This window comes from Protopterus annectens, chromosome 9.part0 (genome assembly GCF_019279795.1).
Source record: "Protopterus annectens isolate FY-2018-M chromosome 9.part0, PAN1.0, whole genome shotgun sequence".
NCBI lineage: Eukaryota > Metazoa > Chordata > Ceratodontiformes > Protopteridae > Protopterus > Protopterus annectens.
In genome coordinates, this window is record NC_056743.1 from 1,891,864,765 (window position 1) to 1,891,888,612 (window position 23,848).

General features: G+C 39.6%; 1 protein-coding gene across 1 annotated transcript in view; it reads right to left on the reverse strand.

The window, feature by feature from the left end:
- The window catches only part of LOC122812307 (complement C3-like), a 2,177,376-nt gene that overhangs the window by 1,658,906 nt on the left and 494,622 nt on the right, over positions 1-23,848 (reverse strand). The window contains exon 8 of the mRNA XM_044084710.1: positions 11-113. Coding sequence (XP_043940645.1) covers positions 11-113 — 103 coding nt within the window. The remainder of the gene's footprint in view (positions 1-10; positions 114-23,848) is intronic.

A 23,848-nucleotide genomic window follows, 5' to 3' on the forward strand; every position in this document is an offset into this window, starting at 1 on the left:
TATTTCTTACAGGGACTCTCTTCAGGGATTCCGTGATGCTTATCCTTTTATCATCCAGTTGCACTCCAAACAGAACATATGCACTTCCTTCAACAGATTTTCCATATAAGTACCTAAAAATGTATAAATGTATTTGTATTAGTAAGTTATGCCGCACAACAGTTCATTTAAAAATAAGCTATAAAGTAATCTGATTTCTGATACATAAGTGAAGGCAGAAATAAAAGAATTTTGCTCCCCACTCTAGAATTTCTCTAGCAGTTAAATGCACCAAATTCAAAGCAAAATACATCTTTGCTAAATGCTATATAAAAGAAGGTGTATTACTTTATCTATTTCACGTCATATACAGCATCTTTGTTTCAGTTTCTAAGATGAAAATACTTTCTGCAACATAGCTTTCATAGATATTACAAGGACATTCATTTTATGACCACTCACACCTTGACAGTACCCCCCTCATATTTCACCCCTTTTCCAGGAGGGCAGTACCAACCAGTTAATGCAGGAGTAAATTTGTTTCTATCCATCCAGTAATCTAGGTTATGTGTAAAGAAGGAGGATGAGTCACAATTCTTAACAAGCAGGGGAAATTTACTGCAGAGGTTTGGGAGATGTCAGGTAATATACCCAGCCCATCATCATTGTTTGGTTATCTGTTGGTGAAGATTTAGGTCCCTGGTTCTAGTGCTGATGGACATATTGGTAAGGGTGGAGAAACGGGAGGTCCAGAACAATTGGGTCTCTAATGATGCAGTAAGTGAGACAGAGATCTCCTCAGAAATCCAAAAGATCCTGAATAAAGTACTAGAGCTTCCAGTCTCTCTTGGTATAGGTTCATAGGTTCATAGGTTGGTGCTAGGGTATCGGTCTAGGGCTTATACAAGCCTAGCTATAACAATTCCCTGGATATTTCTTCCCACAGTATTTACTTCCCTGGAACCCTGTCTAGCAGGGTGACTGACATGATCCCCGGGGTGAATTTCCTATCTCCCATCCAATCGTCAAGGTTCCTTTGAAGAGGGCCAAGGAGGCACTCTGCTTGACATGTATGGGCAGTCTATTCCAGAGTATGGGGAGTCTCTATGTCAGGAACCTATCCCTCCAGCATGTTTTGTTCATTGTGATGACAAGGTTTAGATCCCTGGAGCGTGTGTTTCTGAAGGACTGGGATTTCTTTAAGTGGAGTATGTCCAACAGCTCAGGGTTTGACATGGCCTTGTATGTTAAGCAGAGATTGCCTCTGAGTAGACGATATGCTACAGAATATAGGTGGAGTTTTTTTAGACGGTCAGCATAGGGCATCTGCTTTAGGCCTGTGATTTTTTTAGTGAGGTATTTCTGCAACCTTTCCAGCTGTTGCAGATGTCTTGTGAAGTACATACCAAATGGGGCACTGTACTCTATAATGGGTCTAATGAGGGATGAGTACAGTGGGACAATGACCTCCTTTTTTCTGGATGAAAAGCCCTCACTGATGAGGTGTGCCACATAGAAGGATTTCCTGAGTGTTGTGGCAATGTGGTTATTGAAGGTGAGACCACTGTCCACCTGTGTCCCTAAGTCTCTCATCACACTTTCAGTGTTAAGTGTACTGCCACCTATGTGGTGATTCATTGGTACATGTTTTTTCCCAAAGGGGATAACTATACATTTCTTGGCATTAAGCTTGAGCCCATGGCTCTAGCACCAAGCATCTGTTTCTGTAAGGCCCTTTTGTAGAATATCCACATCATTTGGGGATTCAATAATGGCTCCCAGTTTGCAGTCATCTGCAAACTTTGTTTGCCAGAGTCCCTTAGTGTTGGCCTGTACTTCATAGAAGAAGACGCCAAACAAGAGCGGTCCCAGGATTGAACCCTGAGGTACTCCACTTGTCACTTGTCTGGAGATGAATTTGGAGTCGGCTACTTTTGCAGTCTGGGTTCTGTCAGTAAGCCAGTTAGCAACCCATCAAGTGACGTAGGGATTTATGCCCAGCTTAGTAAGTTTATCTATGATTCCAGAGTGGGGGATGGTGTTGAAGGCCTTGGCGAGGTCCAGATAGGCTGTGTGGACTGCCTTACCCCCATCTACAGCTCTGGAGACTGATTCGAAGAAGTCAGTCAGGTTCAGGAGACAAGATCGGCCCTTCATGAACCCAAACTGGGTGGGGCCCAGTGTTTGAAGGTTGCCAATCTCTTTTTTTATAACTTCCATGATAATGCGTTCCATGCCCTTGCAGATCAGACTCTTCAGACTGATGGGATGGTAGTTCCAGGGATCCAAGGTGGATCCCCCCTTGTGGAGTGGGATAACTGTAGCTGTGCGCCACTCAGTGGGCACAAAACCTGAGGTGAGGCTATGATTAAACATGACACTTAGGTGAGGTGCCAGTTAATTTTGTAGTTCATGTAGTACACAGCCCGGGATGTCATCTGGTCCCATGGATGCTGTATTCTTAGCTTTGCAGAGTGCGGTTTCTACCTGTGTGGCCATGATTACCAGAATTTGGCAATATTTTGTTATTGAGATGGGCCATTTAGGGGATGAGAGGGGGGGTGAAGTTGGCACTAAATCGATCTGCCAGGATATTGGCAATATCCTTAGGATCAGTATATTTAATGCTATTCTGTTGTAGCTCAGAGCAGATCTGAGCATTGCCATTTAGATTCTTGACATAACTATAGAATGCCTTGTGGTTGTCTTTGGAATCTTTGGCAATTTTATTTTTGTAACTAACTTTGATGGATTTTATGAGGGATCTCAGCTTCTTACTGAGGCTGGTAAGGGAGTATTTTGCATCCTGGGATTTTCCTCTTTTTAGCAACAGTTTCTTTCTTCTGTTGTATAGTTTGCTTATGGCAGGGGACCACCAGATTGGCATCCTTATTTTGGAGGAGAGCATCTTGGTTCTATTTGGGATGTCACGATTCATGCAAGAGTGGATGTGCTCGTACAGTGCCTTAGTATAGGATTCAGCAGTTGAACTTTCAGCTCCCGTCTGCATGGGTGTCATGAAGTTTGTCACTTCTGGCTTAAGTAGCATGAAGTTGGCTTTGGAGAAGTTTTTTATGGAGGTTTCCTTACTGGGGGGTGGGGGTGGGATGTGGATGTCAAGGGTGATTTGCTTATGGTCAGACCACCACCAATGAGGGGGTAACCACTGGTGTAGAGCATCTATCTCCCATGTTGGTAATGACCAGGTCTAGGATTTTGGAGCCCCTGGTGGGATAATGGATTAGTTGATCCAGGGGGTTGGAATTTATGAATTCCAAGAACCGTTGGGAAAAGGTGTTTGTACCCGAGTAGTTTTCCCAGTTAATGGCAGGGTAGTTGAAATCACCCAGTATCGCATGGACTTTAGGCCTGTGTTCCTTTCCTTTAGGAATCTTTAGAGTCTTTGAAATTATTTGATTTGTTCAGTGAGATGCATCTCAAAGGGGACACTGCACACATCAACTGCTCATCTCAATAATACTAGGTAAGTGATCACAAGGAGTATAAGATGTTGCTACATAAGAAGACTGGAATAATACTCGGTAAGTGATCCCAATGAGTATAAGTTGTTGTTACACAGGAACACGGAAATAATACTAGAAAAGTGATCGCAAGGAGTATATAAGATGTTGTCACACAGGAACACCGGAATAATACTAGGTAAGTGATCACAAGGAGTACAAGATGTTGTTACACAGGAACATGGGAATAATACTATAGCAACAACCCACGCCTGGGTGTGGGTAATGCTGGATTTACCCACGGTTGGTGTGGTTTGGTCATGAGGGTGAAGCCTGTGTGGCCAAACAAAGACAACCGTGGGTAAATCCAGCATTACCCACAGCCAGAAGGGGGTTATTGCTAGTATACAATGACATTATTTAAGAAAAAAAATAATTACTTTTCTTAAATAATGGCATTGTATAATACCTCCTTGCTGCCCTTCCGCAGCTGTCTGGTATACTGCGGCAGTTCTGATGTACTGCGCATGCGTATGCTTATGCAGTACATCAGAGCTATGGGCATAAGCAATGGAGAAAGTAAGATATCCGTTGCTTTTTACAAACTGTCTTGCTATGTTAAACCCATTTAAAATAGCGAGACACCTTGAAAAAAAACAACGGAGATAGTAAGATCTCCGTTACTTTTTTTAAAGCTGTCTTGCTATGTTAAACTCAGCATGCACGTTTTGGAATATTAATGGGGGGTCGTTGTATAATAGATAAGTGATCACAAGGAGTATAAGATCTTGTTACACAGGAACACAGGAATAATACTAGGTAAGTGATCACAAGGAGTATAAGATGTTGTTACACAGGAACACAGGAATAATACTAGGTAAGTGATCACAAGGAGTATAAGATCTTGTTACACAGGAACACAGGAATAATACTAGGTAAGTGATCACAAGGAGTATAAGATGTTGTTACATAGGAGCACAGGAATAATACTAGGTAAGTGATCACAAGGAGTATAAGATGTTGTTACACAGGAACACAGGAATAATACTAGGTAAGTGATCACAAGGAGTATAAGATCTTGTTACACAGGAACACAGGAATAATACTAGGTAAGTGATCACAAGGAGTATAAGATCTTGTTACACAGGAACACAGGAATAATACTAGGTAAGTGATCACAATGAGTATAAGATGTTGTTACACAGGAACACAGGAATAATACTAGGTAAGTGATCACAATGAGTATAAGATGTTGTTACACAGGAACACAGGAATAATACTAGGTAAGTGATCACAAGGAGTATAAGATGTTGTTACACAAGAACACAGGAATAATACTAGGTAAGTGATCACAAGGAGTATAAGATGTTGTTACACAGGAACACAGGAATAATACTAGGTAAGTGATCACAAGGAGTATAAGATGTTGTTACACAGGAACATGGGAATAATACTAGGTAAGTGATCACAAGGAGTATAAGATGTTGTTACACAGGAACACAGGAATAATACTAGGTAAGTGATCACAAGGAGTATAAGATGTTGTTACATAGGAACACAGGTACTAGGTAAGTGATCACAAGGAGTACAAGATGTTGTTACACAGGAACGCAGGAATAATACTAGGTAAGTGATCACAAGGAGTATAAGATGCTGTTACACAGGAACACAGGAATAATACTAGGTAAGTGATCACAAGGAGTATAAGATGTTGTTACACAGGAACACAGGAATAATGCTAGGTAAGTGATCACAAGGAGTATAAGATGTTGTTACACAGGAACACAGGAATAATACTAGGTAAGTGATCACAAGGAGTATAAGATGTTGTTACACAGAAACACAGGAATAATACTAGGTAAGTGATCACAAGGAGTATAAGATGTTACACAGGAACACAGGAATAATACTAGGTAAGTGATCACAAGGAGTATAAGATGTTGTTACATAGGAACACAGGTACTAGGTAAGTGATCACAAGGAGTATAAGATGTTACATAGGAACATGGGAATAATACTAGGTAAGTGATCACAAGGAGTATAAGATGTTGTTACACAGGAACACAGGAATAATGCTAGGTAAGTGATCACAAGGAGTATAAGATGTTGTTACACAGGAACATGGGAATAATACTAGGTAAGTGATCACAATGAGTATAAGATGTTGTTACATAGGAAGACAGGAATAATACTAGGTAAGTGATCACAAGGAGTATACGATCTTGTTACACAGGAACACAGGTATAATACTAGGTAAGTGATCACAAGGAGTATAAGATGTTGTTACATAGGAACACAGGAATAATACTAGGTAAGTGATCACAAGGAGTACAAGATGTTGTTACACAGGAACATGGGAATAATACTAGGTAAGTGATCACAAGGAGTATAAGATGTTGTTACATAGGAACACAGGTACTAGGTAAGTGATCACAAGGAGTATAAGATGTTACATAGGAACATGGGAATAATACTAGGTAAGTGATCACAAGGAGTATAAGATGTTGTTACACAGGAACACAGGAATAATACTAGGTAAGTGATCACAAGGAGTATAAGATGTTGTTACATAGGAACACAGGTACTAGGTAAGTGATCACAAGGAGTACAAGATGTTTTTATATAGGAACACAGGAATAATACTAGGTAAGTGATCACAAGGAGTATAAGATGTTGTTACACAGGAACACAGGAATAATACTAGGTAAGTGATCACAAGGAGTATAAGATGTTACATAGGAACACAGGAATAATACTAGGTAAGTGATCACAAGGAGTATAAGATGTTGTTACACAGGAACACAGGAATAATACTAAATAAGTGATCACAAGGAGTATAAGATGTTGTTACACAGGAACATGGGAATAATACTAGGTAAGTGATCACAAGGAGTATATGATGTTACATAGGAACACAGGTACTAGGTAAGTGATCACAAGGAGTATAAGATGTTACATTGGAACATGGGAATAATACTAGGTAAGTGATCACAAGGAGTGTAAGATGTTGTTACACAGGAACACAGGAATAATACTAGGTAAGTGATCACAAGGAGTATAAGATGTTGTTACACAGGAACATGGGAATAATACTAGGTAAGTGATCACAATGAGTATATGATGTTGTTACACAGGAACACAGGAATAATACTAGGTAAGTGATCACAAGGAGTATAAGATCTTGTTACACAGGAACACAGGAATAATACTAGGTAAGTGATCACAAGGAGTATAAGATGTTGTTATACAGGAACATGGGAATAATACTAGGTAAGTGATCACAAGGAGTATAAGATGTTGTTACATAGGAACACAGGAATAATACTAGGTAAGTGATCACAAGGAGTATAAGATGTTGTTATACAGGAACATGGGAATAATACTAGGTAAGTGATCACAAGGAGTATAAGATGTTGTTACATAGGAACACAGGTACTAGGTAAGTGATCACAAGGAGTATAAGATGTTGTTACACAGGAACACAGGAATAATACTAGGTAAGTGATCACAAGGAGTATAAGATGTTGTTACACAGGAACACAGGAATAATGCTAGGTAAGTGATCCCAAGGAGTATAAGATGTTACATAGGAACACAGGAATAATACTAGGTAAGTGATCACAAGGAGTATAAGATGTTGTTACACAGGAACACAGGAATAATACTAGGTAAGTGATCACAAGGAGTATATAAGATGTTGTTACACAGGAACACAGGAATAATACTATGTTAAGTAATCACATAGAGTATAAGATGTTACATAAGAAGACAGGAATAATACTAGGTATGTGATCACAAGGAGTATGATATGCCTAGCCATATACACCTTTAAGTGGACATGTGTAAAAGCTCATGCCTCCGTTTTAAAGCCAGAACAGTGCTTGCTTCCTAAATTGAGTAGGGCCATGCATGATAGCCCTGTTGTAATGTTGTTTCTAATCATCCAGTCATCAGTTAATAAATGTAGTACTACTTTGACTGACCTGTACTGGTAACTTATTCCACAGTTTGGGAATACACTCATTTAGGAACCTATCTTTCCAGTAAGTCCTATTTGTTAATGTAAATCCAGGTCCTTAGTGTGGGTATTTGTACAGTCACTGTTTTTGCCTAGAAAGTGACAGTGAAATAGGACTGAGTATTTTACTGGCTGAAAAGCAAGACACAGATCACCTTGGGGAAGTCTGTAGTCTACTAAGTATAAAGGTTGTGTTAAAGTATCGGGTATTTGAAAGATTTAAGGACTTTGATTTTCTTGCTATGGTATCTTTTGGTCCTTTCTATTCAAGCAGTCTGCTTCATTTTGTACATAACAAAGAGGGCATTTTTATTCAGTGATGGGTCAGACAAAGGGAACACTACAGAGGCAGGATGTCTTCTTTAAATCCTGAATATATCCTCTTGGAAATTAACTGATTCAGATAGAATGATTTCCTAATTATGGTGAAAAGGTAATGGTAGAATGAGAGAATTGTCATCACAGGTACAAAGGTATCTTATGTACAATGTTTGTCTATCTGTCTGAAGATGAGTATCATTTAAAACATATGAGGTGGGGACAGCTTTTTTGCCAAATGTACTAACCTACACTGTTGTTGCGTCTTTCGGCTTTTCCCGGTTAGGGGTCACCACAGCGGAACTCTGGTCCACTAATGATTGGCAGTAGATTTTTACGTACCAAGTTGCCAGCTCTGACGCACAACCTTCAACGAAGGTACGCCCATTCATGCATGTCTCCACACAGAAGACGCTTTAGCTGAGAATTTTACAGGACAACGTCTTACTGTGAGGCGATGTACTAACCTACACTAAGAGCGGATATTATCTACCCCAGGTTCCTAGGTCCCTAACTACATTTTCAGATGGTGCTGATATGTTGTCTATACAATATGATGAGGGAAGGTTTGTCTACCAAAAGTGACAATGCTATGCTTTTTAGCACGTAGCTTAAGCCTATTTTTAGTACATCATGAGTTTACTGGGAATTGTTCATTCAGAATGGTTTTGATGTCAGAGGATGACTTAACAAAAATCCCCGGTTTGTAGTCATAGGCAAACTTTCTTATCCAGATGTTCCTCTGTTTGGAGATCTTATGAGTAAATGTCCAAAAGGAGAGGTCCCAGCACCCCTGGTCACTTTCATACTTTCTGAGGAGGTACCTGCAACTCAAAATGTGTGGGTTCACTCAGTTTGCTATTCATCCTACTAGATATGTGTTGAGTTCATAGGTTCATAGGTGTGTACTAGGCTAATGGCCCTGGGGGCTTTACAAGCCTAGCCATAGGATTACCCTGGCATTGTGCCACCTGACCTTAATTTCTAGTGCCTCTGTTGAGTAGATTCACTGGAGTTATCCCCGGGATGAATTTACTGTTTCCCATCCGTTCATCAAGATTTCTCTTGAAGAGGGTCAGTGAGGTGCTCTGCTTGACATATATGGGAAGTCTATCCCATAGCATGGGCAGTCTCTGCATTATGAACCTGTCCCTCCAGCATGTTCTGTTAATTGTGGTGATGAGGTTGAGGTTTCTGGAGCATGTGGTGTGGAGGGATCGGGATTTCTTTAGATGTAGCATTTCTAACAGAGCTGAGTCAGACATGGCTTTGTAAGTTAAGCAGAGATCAGCACTAAGTAGGAGATATGAGACAGAGAATAGTTGGAGTTTTTTGAGCCTGTCCATAAAGGACAAGTGTTTAAGGCTAGGATCCTCTTTGTGAGGTACTTTTGCAGCCTCTACAGTTGTTGCAGGTGTCTAGTGAGGTACATGCCAAATGGGGCATTGTACTCGATGATTGGCCTAATGGGGGAAGTGTAGAGGGAGACAATGACCTCTTTCTTCCTGGATACAAAACCATTAGTAATGAGATGTGCCACATACAAGGACTTTCTGACCACAGTGGCAATGTGGTGATCAAAAGAGAGGTTGCTGTCACCCTCTGTTCCCGGATCTCTTATAATGCCTTCTGCGTTCTGTAGACTACCATCAATGTGGTAATTCATGGGAACTGGGTTTTTCCCATAGGGGGTGATGACACATTTTTGGCATTAAGCTTAAGGCCATAGTTCTGACAACAGTCATTGGTCTCAGTGAGGCTATTCTGTAGATGTTAACATCACTTGGGGAGATAATAATAGCTCCCAACTTGCAATCATCTGCGGACTTTGTCAGCCAGAGTCCCTTCATGTTGGCCTGGACTTCAGCGAAGTAGATACCAAACAGGAGAGGACCCAGAGCCGAACCCTGTAGGACTCCACTCATGACTAGTTGGCAGTCTGACTTGGAGTCAGCTACTTTCACACTGTGGGTTCTATCTGTGAGCCAGTCTGGTGACTGAGTCAAAGAAGTCAACCAAGTTGAGCAGGCAGATCTACCCTTCACAAAACCAAACTGTGTGGGATCCAGAGTTTGGAGGTTCCCTATATCCTTGTTTATTAGATCCATGATGATGCATTCCATATCTTTGCATATCAGACTCGTCAGGCTAATGGGGCAATAGTTCCCAGGGTCTGTAGTTGCTCCTCCTTTGTGGAGAGGGATGACTGTAGCAGTGCTCCATTCAGTAGGGACAAAGCCTGAGGTGAGGCTGTGATTGAACAGGGCACACAGGTGAGGTGCCAGTTCACTCTGCAGTTCATGTAGAACACAGTCAGGGATATTGTCAGGTCCCATAGAAGCTGTATTCTTGGCCTTGGACAGTGCTGTTTTAACCTATGCAGCAGTAATACTAGGTGCCTGGCATTCTATTGGTATTGTGAATGGTCCTGGGGGGAGGGGTAAAGTTGGCACTGAATCTGTTGGCCAGTATACTGGCAATATCTGCTGGCTTGGTATAGGAGGTACCATTGTGCAGTAGCTCAGAGCATATTTAGGTATTTCCGTGGAGATTCTTTACATAACTATAAAAGGCCTTGTGGCTGTCTTTATTATCTGCTGCAATTCTGTTTTCATAGCTAGCTTTAGAGGATTTGATGAGGGATCTCAACTTTTTGTTGAGGCTGATAAGGGAGTTTTTCCAGTCTTGGGACTTCACCTTATTCCACATCAGTTTCCCCCTTCTTTTGTAGAGTTTGTTTATGGCAGGGGACCACCAGATTGGCTTCCTTTTTGTGGAGGAGAGCATCTTAGTTCTATTGGGATTGGTGAGATCCATGACTTTGTGTACGTGTTTGTACAGTGCATTGGTGTATGATTTGGCAGTCATGCAACTATTATCCATTTGCATGGGTGCTGTGAAGTTAGCCATCTCTGTTTTTAGGAGCCCAAAGTTAGCTTTGAAGAATTTTTTTATGGTGGTTACCTTTGTGGGGGGGATGTGTGGATTTCCAAGGTGATTAGTTTGTAGTCAGATTTAACCAGGGAGGAGCTGACTGTTAGTGCAGAGCAATGGTCACCCATATTAGTAATGACCAGGTGAAGGATGTTGCTACTCTAGTGGGGGTAAGAATGAGCTGGTCCAGGACAGTGGAATTCATGAGCTCCAGGAAACATTGGGCAGGTGTACTGGTGCATCAGTAGTATTCCCAGTTAATGGAGGGGTAGTTGAAGTCAACTAGTAAGAGAGTGCTAGGTTGGACCCTAATATTTTCCAGAGTACTTAGGAACGTGGAGTGTGAGTCTTTGGACATGTTGGGGACCTATAGCAGGCTACAACCTGAATTGTTGTCTTACCCAATGTTAGCTGCACCTGAAGTATCTCTGAAGCATTATGTTGGGCTACCAGTCTGGAGGTGTGCACATCTTTTATGAATATGAAAACACCACTGCCTTTGGAGCTTTGGTCCAAGTTCTGGGGCTGAAAGGTGTGGAATGAGTTATAGCATTAGAGATAAGTGTGGGAGTAAAGGATTCATATATTTCAAGTATTTGGATAGAACTCTCACGGGTCATTAGCAGTAAATGATATTGTCAGGGAGTATAAAACTGCTAAGGGTCATAAGGCTATTTGCAGAATTTGTATCTTGAAATATTGGGAGAACATCAAAAACATTTTTTTCTGATTAACAAGGATATTTTGACACAGTATAGTTTAAGTTTCACAAATCCAATTTTAATCCTCCTAGCGCCTGGGTGTAATGGCATTTGAGCAATAACTATTGAAAAATGTAACTTTTTCAAATGGTACGTTTCGAATTTATAGTCGCTACTTAAACTCTGAGTTATGTGAAGCTTTCAGACAGCTTAAAGCACAGGAAGACGTATTTACTACTCAGGTAGATAAGGGGTTACAGTATTTTATGGGGTGGCTGTTGTTAGGGGGAAAGTGTTGAGATTCTATATGAAATTAGCATATGATCCAAATAGTAATTTCAAGAAAGAAATGAAAGAATGTTTGTAATTTTGGTTATATCACAATGTAATTTCATATACCTTGATAAATGAATTAATTGGGAGATATCCTAAACCACAAATATTTTATGATTTGTTGAAAATATATCAAACAAATTAAGAACACCTCCTGATTTGATGTAATATATGGCTCTCATAACCTTGTCCAGTAATCAGGTAAGATTTGTTACACCTTATGGAACAAATACTCATACATTAGGAGGTATTGTTGATAAGCAGTTCCCAGATTTAATGACTGTGCAGTTTTAGACAGTAAATGCATTTTTTTGCTTTCATAAGAGCAAGAAATGTGAAGGATTTTTTTTTCCAAATACAAACTAAATGGTCTAGACAAACAGGTAAAACTTATTCAATGGTAGAGTCTATTTCATGTAGCCATTGTATGTTTTGTGCATATATAGTGCAAACGACATATTTCACATCTTCTGGTGTTTCTAAGAGTTTCAATATTCATCATTTAATCAAATGTGACCCTGCATGTATAATTTACGTGGCACAGTGTACATGTAGTTGTTTTATGTTGGACACACTAAATATATGTTTAAGCAAAGGATTAGGTTCTTAGGTACTTACTAGCTTATTGATCTGAGAAGATATTAAGAAGCCTAGTTTTACATTCACATGGGAGTTTTTAGCCCTTATATTTTTATACAACCCCCCCAAGAGATCTACAGAAGAAGGATATGCTGGAATATTTACATGCTGCCCTTATCCATGAGGGGAAAGGGTGCTAAATCAGGGGTGAGTTCATGGTTACCCATCCATTCATCCAAATTATGTTTCAGTGGAGTGAGAGAAGCACTTTGCGTTATGTGGAGTGGAAGATAGTTCCAGAGACGTAGAATTCTCTGTGATACACACCTCTCTATTCAACATGTCCTATTTATGTTGAAGAGTACAGGTTGGGATCCCTTAAGTGGGTGCCTGTGGCCCTACTGGACTTGCAGGACATGTAGTGTCACTATATGTGAAATAGAGGCCACCTTTCAGTTGTCTGCATGATACTGAGAAGAGGGACAAGGCTTTGAGATGGTCTGCACAGTTTTTATGATTTAGACCCTTGGTTTTCTTAGTAAGGAATCGTTGTGGTTATTCCAGTTGTGACAAGTGTGTGGACAAGTACATACTGGGAGGGACATTATACTCCATGACTGGCCTAATGAGTGCCCATGTCTGACCTAATGAGTGCTGAATACAACGGACTGATAACATCGCTTGACCTCAATGTTATGTCATATAAGCTGTGTAATGAAAAAGGACTTCCTTATAATAGTGGATACGTTGGGAATAGTGGATTTCTGATAACAGAAATGTTATGAGGTGCAAAAGAGAAGAAAACACTCATATGAAAACAAGGATTTACATGAATAGATATTTTCAATTTATTTTGTAAATTTATTTTTATGCATTTCAGCTTAGAAATATATAGATGTGTCAGCTGACATTAATTTTGTGGTTATTGAGACCTACAAATGCATTATATGAATTACATTGATAGAATAACACTGAAAAGGCTTGCATAGTCATTGAAACTGGTATGTTTCTTTTGGCAGCTGAATAAACAAAGCCGTTGAGTACCAGCAAGTTCTGATTTTGTTTCTTTTGGATTTTGTTAGATTTTAGTTGTGCACTGGTGGTGGACTGCAACTGTGCAACAAGTACTTTGTAATTTACAAGGATATTGGCAATGTCTATTGGGTCAGAACAGGAGTCATCATTATGTATGATTTCAAATCAATGTATTGTTTCTTAGTTTTGTAGCATAGGTAAAGGATTCATAATATGTAAAGCTTTTGATATTATCATTGACAAGACAGGTATCAGATCTACTAAATAATGCAAGTTTTTTGCCTTTTGTTTCATAGTTCATTTAAGGTGGTGGACACCTGGATGGTTTGTTTTTGAATTTCCAGTGATACTTTGTTCTGGTAGGGACTGGTGTGTCCATAATTTAAAACCACGTTTGTTTCTTTAATATTCAAACTTTTTCACCTGCCTCCTTGCCTACACTTAGTCAGCAAGTTTAGAACACATACAGTACAAAACTCTAGGTCTCACAACCAGCAAACTCTCACTTTCACTTGACCCTCTTTTTGCACCTTGTCTTTGGAAACACATTCCCCTCACATTCTGCAAATAAGTCTCATTTTACTGCAGTCAGTATGCATCTCATCAAATACCTACCCTGTGCTGTTAAGTGTGATTTTCTTACTAGACTCTGGTAGGTTACGATCCTAACCATAACCAAATAAATCAGCTGGAACTCTAACCACATCTGTATTGACATGAAACCATATGAATGTCATCCTGAGATAAGATGAGTTCTAATTAGTTGCTGAGTTTCACTATTAGTGTATTAGCTTTTTCCTGTGATGAATGCTGAAATATATAACATTATTAGATTACTCGAGCCTGAACTCCTAGGGCTTTTTTATAATTCAGTCCTAATATTTCCAGTTTTTACTACAATCTCTTGCACTTATCTAAGTGCTGTATGACCCTATATTGTTATTCTATGTTTTCTGCCTTTTGGCCTCTGTCAAAGCTGAAAAGTATACAGTGGGCTAACCCACTCACTTGTTTGTCAAATATATAAATAAAATAAATAAGTATCATGAATTTAGAAGAAAGCGTTTTCAATATACTGGAATTATGCTTGTCTCAAAATCAGATTTTATTTAAATGCTTAACCCTAAGCATTGTACAATTTGAAAAGGAAAAAAAAAATAGTAAGCCATTTCAACAATATATAAATTGTAATGTAACAGAAAAAATAGGTAAATAACCTAGTTCGTTCCAAAATAAATACTGTACAAGAGAGTCTGGAGTAATTTGGCAAACACATAAATATATTATAAAGCATCAAGAGATAAAGTGAACACATGGAAAGCAAATGACATAAGAAAAACAGCACGATTCAAAATTCATTTAAATAAATTCAGATGCATCTTTATTTTGAAATATAAGGAAAACCTACATGTTATGTTATAAAACATACATATAATTTAAAACATTTAAAAACTGGACAGTTTTTGCAATAAATGTAAATCCGTCAAAGTCAAGAAAATTCATTTTCAGGTTCAAGCCATGAAACCATTGAATGAACCTTAATTATAGTCCAAAATGTTCGGTAGTATTCAATCCATTATAAAGTCAGGTGTATTAAAAAAATAACCTTGCAGCTGTGTAGAACAGGGGGATAAAGCCGCAACTACAGCCCAAATGATCCGGCCTTGGCTACCAGTCTGGATACTGGAAGTGGTGGAACTGGAAGATGGAAATGAGCAGATGGCCCTGCCTCACCCATCTAGGGAAGGGATGGCAACTCGTTTTGTACCAAGACTGACATGTGGCAGAGGCTGAGAGTTCCAGTAACCACAGTATAAGGGCTGTTAGTGAGTACCCATCTAGCAATGCATACACATTGCAGAAGGTATCTGGCATGGTGAAAGTACAGGTGCAAGAAGAGGCCAGAACTGTGGGACCACTGCTAGCTCATATTGCTATGGAGGAGAAATGTATAGCAGAGCCATGCTCTGATGGCTGCCCAGATGATGGCCTCCCATGACTGTTTTCAAACACGAGGAAGAAATAATTGCATCAGAGCTAATGGCTGGCAAGGAACTGACAGAAAAGAGCAAAGGAAATTAAAAAAAAAGAATACAATTGCAGATAATCTAAAGATTCTCAGCACAGCTGCTGTTTTTTTATTAAAAGCTAACTCTAGAAATGGTGTTATGAAAGGTTTAAACAATGTGGACTCCAACACTACATGAAGAACTGGCTGTGACTGACATCCCCACTCTGGGAAGATTTGTTTTTACAGTGGATGGCTGATACTAAAAGGTTTCTAATTCATAACTAAACTCGGTACGCAGTGTCTTGCAGATCACAAAGGAGCATTGCTTTGCACACATTGAGATAATAAAAATAAATGTTTATACAGTAGTACATTTATTATAGATGAAGGAGTTCTGCCAGAATAATTAAATGTGCATGCTGTCTTTTTATGATATTTCTTTATTAGAGTCTTACACAAAAATGAGGGAGAGAAGGTTGGATGATGTGCGGATAGTGAATCATGAAGTGCAATGGATTAGCAAGGAGGAAGTAAGGATAGCTATGAAGAGGATGAAGAGTGGAAAGGCTGTTGGCCCAGATAACATACCTGTGGAAGCATGGAGGTGTTTAGGTGAAATGGCAGTGGAGTTTTTAACCAGATTGTTTAATGAAATCTTGGAAAATGATTGGATGCCTGAGGAGTGTTGAAAAAGTGTTTTGGTACTGATTTTTAAGAATAAGGGTGATGTGCAGAGCTGTAGTAACTACAGAGGGATTAAACTGGTCAGTCACAGCATGAAGTTATGGGAAAGAGTAGTGGAAGCTAGGTTAAGAAGGGACATGATGATTAGTGATCAGCAGTATGGTTTCATGCCAGGAAAGAGCACTACAGATGCGATGTTTGCTCTGAGAGTGTTGATGGAGAAGTACAGAGAAGGTCAGAAGGAGTTGCATTGTGTCTTTGTGGATTTAGAGAAAGCATATGACAGGATGCCTAGAGAGGAGTTGTGGTATTGTATAAGGAATTCAGGAGTGTCAGAGAAGTATGTAAGAGTTATACAGGATATTTACGAGGGTAGTGTGACAGCGGTGAGGTCTGCGGTGGGAGTGATGGATGTGTTTAAGGTGGGGTTACATCAAGGATCGGCTCTGAACCCTTTCTTATTTGCAATGGTGATGGACAGGTTGACAGGTGAGATCAGACAGGAGTCCCTGTGGACTATGATGTTTGCAGATGACATTGTGATCTGTAGTGAGAGTAGGGAACAGGTGGAGGAGACCCAGGAGAGATGGAGATATGCTCTAGAGAGAAGAGGAATGAAGGTCAGTAGGACTAAGACAGAATATATGTGTGTGAATGAGAGGGAGGATAGAGGAATGGTGAGGATGCAAGGAGTAGAGGTGGCGAAGGTGGATGAGTTTAAAAACTTGGGGTCAATACTCAGAGTAACGGTGAGTGCGGAAGAGAGGTGAAAAAGAGAGTACAGGCAGGATGAAGTGGGTGGAGAAGAATGTCAGGAGTGATTTGTAACAGACGAGTACCTGCAAGGGTGAAAGGAAAGGTTTACAAGAGGGTAGTGAGACCAGCTGTGTTATATGGGTTGGAGACAGCGTTGACAAAAAGGCAGGAGTTTGAGCTTGATGTGGCAGAGTTAAAGATGTTAAGATTTGCACTGGGTGTGATGAGGGTGGACAGAATTAGGAATAAGTATATTAGAGGGTCAGCCCAGGTTGGAAGGTTTGGAGACAAAGCCAGAGAGGTAATATTACATTGGTTTGGACATGTGCTGAGGAGGAATGCTGAGTATATTGGGAAAAAGATGCTAAGGATGAAGCTACCAGGTTACAGGAAAAGAGGAAGGCCTAAGATAAGGTTTATGGATGTGGTGAGAGAGGACATGCAGGTGGTTGGTGTGACAGAGCAAGATGCAGAGGACAGGAAGAAATGGAAACAGGTGATTTGCTGTGGCGACCCCTAACGGGAACAGCAGAAAGAAGATGAGAGTCCTACACCTTTACATCTTTAGTGCAGCCATCAGATGAGGTTTGAAATCATCCTGACATTCTTTATAAAATTGTTGCATTAACTGAGTGGAACATTTTGTACCGGTTACTGTACATTTAGAGTACTGGGGCTGCTCCCGTCAGAGTTATTCCTGGGAAATGCCATCATGCGTTCATGACTAGAGAGAAGATTCTACCTTCCTGCTTTAAATGACCATAGGTAGCCTGTACTGTAAATAATAATCTGACCAACACCACAGATTTGTGAAGCTAGTTATTTGCAAAGGCATATAGAGGCCTCTTTGAAATCCTTTCCACGGTATGTCTATTACATGCCTGGGAGCAATGACTGGAAACCTGGATGGCGGACCCTGAGGGTGTTTAGCAGCTTTACTGAATAATAGCACTCCTGACCCAAATAAACAGCTGTAGATAGAAGGGAATTTTTAAAACATTGCATTTACCCTTCCTTTGTAACAAAACAATTTAAAAAAATCCATTCTTTTACACAAAAGCAATGTCATATGTGGAGCATGATGGTTAAGATCCAAACTTCTCAGAAATGAAACACAGTTATACACTACTCTGCTATGAGATACAATCTTAGTTTCTAAAGCTGCAGAACAAACTTTGTTATACACAATTTAAAGCTGCTATGATTGAGTCTTTCACTACAGCCCACCCAGGGTCTATGACATTTTGTCAAATATTCGTTGAACACCTATTAAGCGAAGCTGCTCTTCATCGAACTAAGGCAGACCAGCGGTTAGCCACGATCTGGAATGTACCCTTTTCCTCAATGTAGTGCAATCTCAGAGTTGGTATATTTAGTTGGGGGCTGTGTGGGTGTGGAGGGCATAGCCTCCCACCTTGGCAGGTTTTAAATTTTATTTTATTTTTTTTTTGCGGTGCCCTAGTTAAAATCTCCTGCTTGATGAAGAGCGGCTTCGATAAATACATGTTTGACAAATGGCTATTCATTGAATAGCCTTTTGACGAAATATCATAGACCCCATACACATCAGATATCACAGAACTGCACCTGAAGCACCTGAACAGCTTTAAAAGCTATGATGCACAGAGCCCTGCCAGTCAAACTAAAAAAAGTGTGACAGAAAGAAGTATTGACTGATTAAAAGTACATTTTGTTTCTGGTTGTTGTCTGTGTGTCAGTGCTAACATTTCACATTTTTTGAGCTAAGATTAGAAGTACATTTTGTTTCTGCTTGCTGTCTGTGTGCCAGTGCTAACATTTTATGTTTTTTTTACAGCTAACTGATTGCACATTTCTGCACCTGAATTTCCATGTTCTACTAAGAGCTATGGTTTGCATTCTCTGATATTAACAACTGATTGAGTATTCTTGGCATTCACGTTGGAATTCCCTGCTTCATTTCCGTTCGCTCCATGCTTGAGTAGAATTTCTTCACATTTACGTCTCAGACACATAATACTTTGCTACTCATCACTAACCCCATTATAACCCTATATGCTGTATCTCAAATTCACTCCATTTTTACTTTGTTCTAATGTTTTACAAGTCAATCCATAAAGTTTACATTTTTGATCGGTGCTCTAATACATTAAAATAAACTGAAATGATCAGTTTCCCTAATCATTTTCTAGTCAGACTAATTCTGGTATGTCTGCAAGCAATCAATCAAACACTTAAAAATATTTTATGATGGACATTTGAATTTTACAGAACAGTTTGCATTTGTAGCTACTATCTCAGTTTTCATTTCAGGTGGTTTATTACTTATTAAGTACGATAACTCTGGGGCTGAGTAATCACTGCTAACACTTCTGTTAGAATTTTGTTTGTATTCAAAATCTGATTGTTAACTACTAACATTGACATTTTTGAAAAATAAACAACCTCAGGTTAGTTTTCACTCACTTTTAACAGTAATTATAGGACCTCATATTTCAGTAATATGACAAGATTCACTTGAAATATTTAGGAGTATTTCTGCTATCTTTATTACTTTAGGATTCATTGAAAACTCATTTCACTGAATTCCAAAACACTCACACCAAATTGCTGAAAGTTCAAATCACTGAAAACTCATTTCACTGAATCACATTTCACGGAATGTAAGTACTGTTGGACAAATAAAACATATATGCCTTTTTCCCCACTGTAGTGTGAGCCTCAAGTTAGTATATATAGTTAGGGGGGTGTGGGGGCCACATCCCCCACATTCTGGGGTGTGGGGGTCATAGCGCCCCACCTACTTTTGGTTTTATATTGTTAGGTTTCAGTGAAATGAGATTCATAAATATAAAAGCTAAGTATGTGGGGGCTACACACCCCACCCCAATGTGAGAGGGCTGTGCTCCCCACACCCCCCAACTATATATACTAGCTCCAGGATCGCACTATAGTGGGGAAAGGGACATATATGTTTTATTTGTCCAACAGTATTTAAATTCAATGAAATGTGATTCAGTGAAATGAGTTTTCAGGATGGCTATTCACCAGAATGAGCTCTGGGGCAACAACATTACTAACAGAAAACAGTCATATAACAAACATTAATACTTGATTAAAAAACTTTAGAAACCAACTAGCCTTACAGATTGCATATTAATAAGCATTCGGTAACCTAGAGCAATAACAACATAGCACCCAGAAATGGGTAGAATGGCTAAATGGTCCTGCTTTCAGATGGTCAGAACCTCTAATTTGCCAAGGACCTTTATGGTGGAAGGGAATCCAAATTTAATTGTATATTTCTAGCAGATTGCGTTGATGGCATAGTACCAATCCATGTTGTCCAGAATGACTATCACGGCTTTATCTTGGAGGTAAGTAACTGTCTCATCAACTTGCTGAAATAGACAAAAGACATCTGGTAACATCACTCACAAACACATAAAGGGAACTGTACTTGACTTGATGGTCTCTTCACATATAAACTGCATTAAATGGTGCCACTGCCTTCTTTTTTAGAATTGTCATTATAAAACTGCAGCTTATGACCCAATTACTTACATCCTTTTCTCCTAGGTGGCTTGTTGAATGTTCTGTTTCTTCCAATATTACAGGAATCTTATGATTGCTAATCTTGGGAGCACACCTGGCTCAGTTGTGGGTACTAGGGACCAATGCATTTTTATTTCCAAAAGCAGCTGGCACAATGATTTAAGTCCCAATGTAGTAGTGATCCATGCTTGAAGAAAACACAACAGATATTTTTGCTCAGCCTCCACTTGTAATCCCATTGTGCACACATTTTTTAACTGCTCTCTGTTATCTCGATCAGCTCTGTGATCATTCACAGACTGATTAAAGTCCAGGAGAAAGTCAGCTTGATGTTGAGCATCTGGCAACTGCAACCCTAACTCCTGAGTGGTCCTTCTTCTTCTGCATTTGAAGGTAGATGAATGCCTGAAAGGTATCCTTTGACACAGCAAGCTGAGTTACAGAGACACTTAGCTGAGTTATTTCTGTTTCTCTGTCTCTGTCATTTGCTTTGGTGGCAAGCTGGAAAAGTCGGCATTAGATGATGATTCAAAGATGGAGTGCTCCTGCGTGTTGTCAAGAGTCAGCACTACGCTAGCTGCCTTTGTGGGCTATTTTAAGCGTATCTAACTTCCCTTCCAAAGGTGAGAATAAAACCCTGTATCTTGTGTCTGTGATGTTAACACCTTAACCATTATGACAACTCACAAAGCATCAGGATACCTCTGGGAATAAGACCAAAGTATTATTAAGGCTTATCCTCACTTCAGGAAATGATTTCTTTGGCAGCACTGGTTCCACCTCTAAGTAAGATATGTAAGGTAGTATAAGTAATAAAACAGTTGGTGGGCCCAAGCAGAACATGATTATCTCATCTGTTGCCATGTGAAGATCCATAAACTGAAGGCTTTTCAACTGAAATTTGAGAGTTAAGGAGCAAAATAAAAAAATGCTCTCATCCAGTTTTGCACCCATTTGCTAAGACTTTAGCAAATTGTAACAAGCAGTTTGCTTTAATTACTACAGCACTCACTCATGCCATGGTAACTGCTTTAGCCAAGTCATATATACAGTGTCGGTCTTCATTCATAAATGTTGATACTGTACTCCTGTACCATTGCACCTATCAATTGCCCCCTGACAGGTTCTGCAGGTTCTGCCTAGGGCTTTTGCCCTCTTTACACCATTCTATTTACTCAGAACACTACATACAAGAGCTATACCTTGCTGGTGATAGACTGTTTGGGGTGATGGCTTTGCCCTCTGTTCAGTCAGAAAGGTTAGCAAATGTTCTTTTCGAAATTATCAGTACGTTAGATTTCCTCAATGAAATCCTGCTAAAAATGAGCTAACGTCATGTCTGACCTGCTAACCTATTTGTGGAAGTATTATGAGTAAAATGAGCTAACGTCATGTCTGACCTGTTAATCTATTTGTGGAAGTATTATGAGTAAAATGAGCTAACGTCATGTCTGACCTGTTAACCTATTTGTGGAAGTATTATGAGTAAAATGAGCTAACGTCATGTCTGACCTGTTAATCTATTTGTGGAAGCATTAGGAGTAAAATGAGCTAACGTCATGTCTGACCTGTTAACCTATTTGTGGAAGTATTATAAGTAAAATGAGCTAACGTCATGTCTGACCTGTTAACCTATTTGTGGAAGTATTATGAGTAAAATGAGCTAACGTCATGTCTGACCTGTTAATCTATTTGTGGAAGTATTATGAGTAAAATGAGCTAACGTCATGTCTGACCTGCTAACCAATTTGTGGAAGTATTATGAGTAAAATGAGCTAACTTCATGTCTGACCTGTTAACCTATCTGTGGAAGTATTATGAGTAAAAGCAATTAAAAACTGCCACCATTATCCAAAAACAAGCATTTCTGGAAAGGTTTAACTCTACTCTTTAAGACCAGACTGTCAGCATTCACAAACCAGTTTAAGTGGGAGTGGGACAAGCACCTGTCCCATGTCTTCTTTGCATACAGAACATTTTTTTTTGAAACATTAACCTTCAAGAAGTACTAAACAAGGACTGCCACTACATTTTTTTTCCTCTGTTTGGACTGCTCTTTGGATTTGGAAAGTCTGTAACTTGCAGAGAAAATTAAATAAGGGCTACTGTATTTTTGTTTAATTTTAAATTACCAACATGATGAATGATATTTGATCTTGTAAGCTGGAAAGTATTTTACAGACATTGTGAAGGGAAAGAATATGCAGCCAGCATTCACAGAGACAGGAAGCACAAACATAAATAGTCTGCTCTGCCTCTGTCAAATGTAGTAACGAAGCGTCTTCAGTCACGCCTCTGTCAAATGTAGTTACAAAGTGTCTTCAGTCACACCTCTGTCAAATGTAGTAACGAAGTGACTTCAGTCACACCTCTGTCAAATGTAGTAACGAAGTGTCTTCAGTCACGCCTCTGTCAAATGTAGTAACGAAGTGTCTTCAGTCACGCCTCTGTCAAATGTAGTAATTAGGTGTCCTCAGTCATGCCTCTGTCAAATGTAGTAACGAAGCGTCTTCAGTCATGCCTCTGTCAAATGTAGTAACTAAGTGTCTTCAATCACGCCTCTGTCAAATATAGTAACTGTCTTCAGTCACGCCTCTGTCAAATGTAGTAACAAAGTGTCTTCAGTCACGCCTCTGTTAAATGTAGTAACTAAGTGTCTTCAGTCACACCTCTGTCAAATGTAGTAACGAAGCGTCTTCAGCCACGCCTCTGTCAAATGTAGTAATGAAGTGTCTTCAGTCATGCCTCTGTCAAATGTAGTAATGAAGCGTCTTCAGTCACTCCTCTGTCAAATGTAATAACTAAGTGTCTTCAGTCACGCCTCTGTCAAATGTAGTAACGAAGCGTCTTCAGTCACGCCTCTGTCAAATGTAGTAACTAGGTGTCTTCAGTCACGCCTCTGTCAAATGTAGTAATGAAGTGTCTTCAGCCACGCCTCTGTCAAATGTAGTAACGAAGTATCTTCAGTCATGCCTCTGTCAAATGAAGTAACGAAGCGTCTTCAGTCACTCCTCTGTCAAATGTAGTAACTAAGTGTCTTCAGTCACACTTCTGTCAAATGTACCTAGGTGTCTTCAGTCATGCCTCAGTCAAATGTAGTAATAAAGTGTCTTCTGTCACGCCTCTGTCAAATGTAGTAATGAAGCGTCTTCAGCCACGTCTCTGTCAAATGTAGTAACGAAGTATCTTCAGTCACGCCTCTGTCAAATGTAGTAATGAATTGTCTTCCGTCACTCCTCTGTCAAATGTAGTAACTAAGTGTCTTCAGTCACGCCTCTGTCGAATGTAGTAACAAAGCGTCTTCAGTCACGCCTCTGTCAAATGTAGTAACTAAGTGTCTTCAGTCACACCTTTGTCAAATGTAGTAATAAAAGTGTCTTCAGTCACGCCTCTGTCAAATGTAGTAACGAAGTGTCTTCAGTCACCCCTCTGTCAAATGTAGTAACGAAGCATCCTCAGTCACACCTCTCTCAAATGTAGTAACTAAGTGTCTTCAGTCATTTAA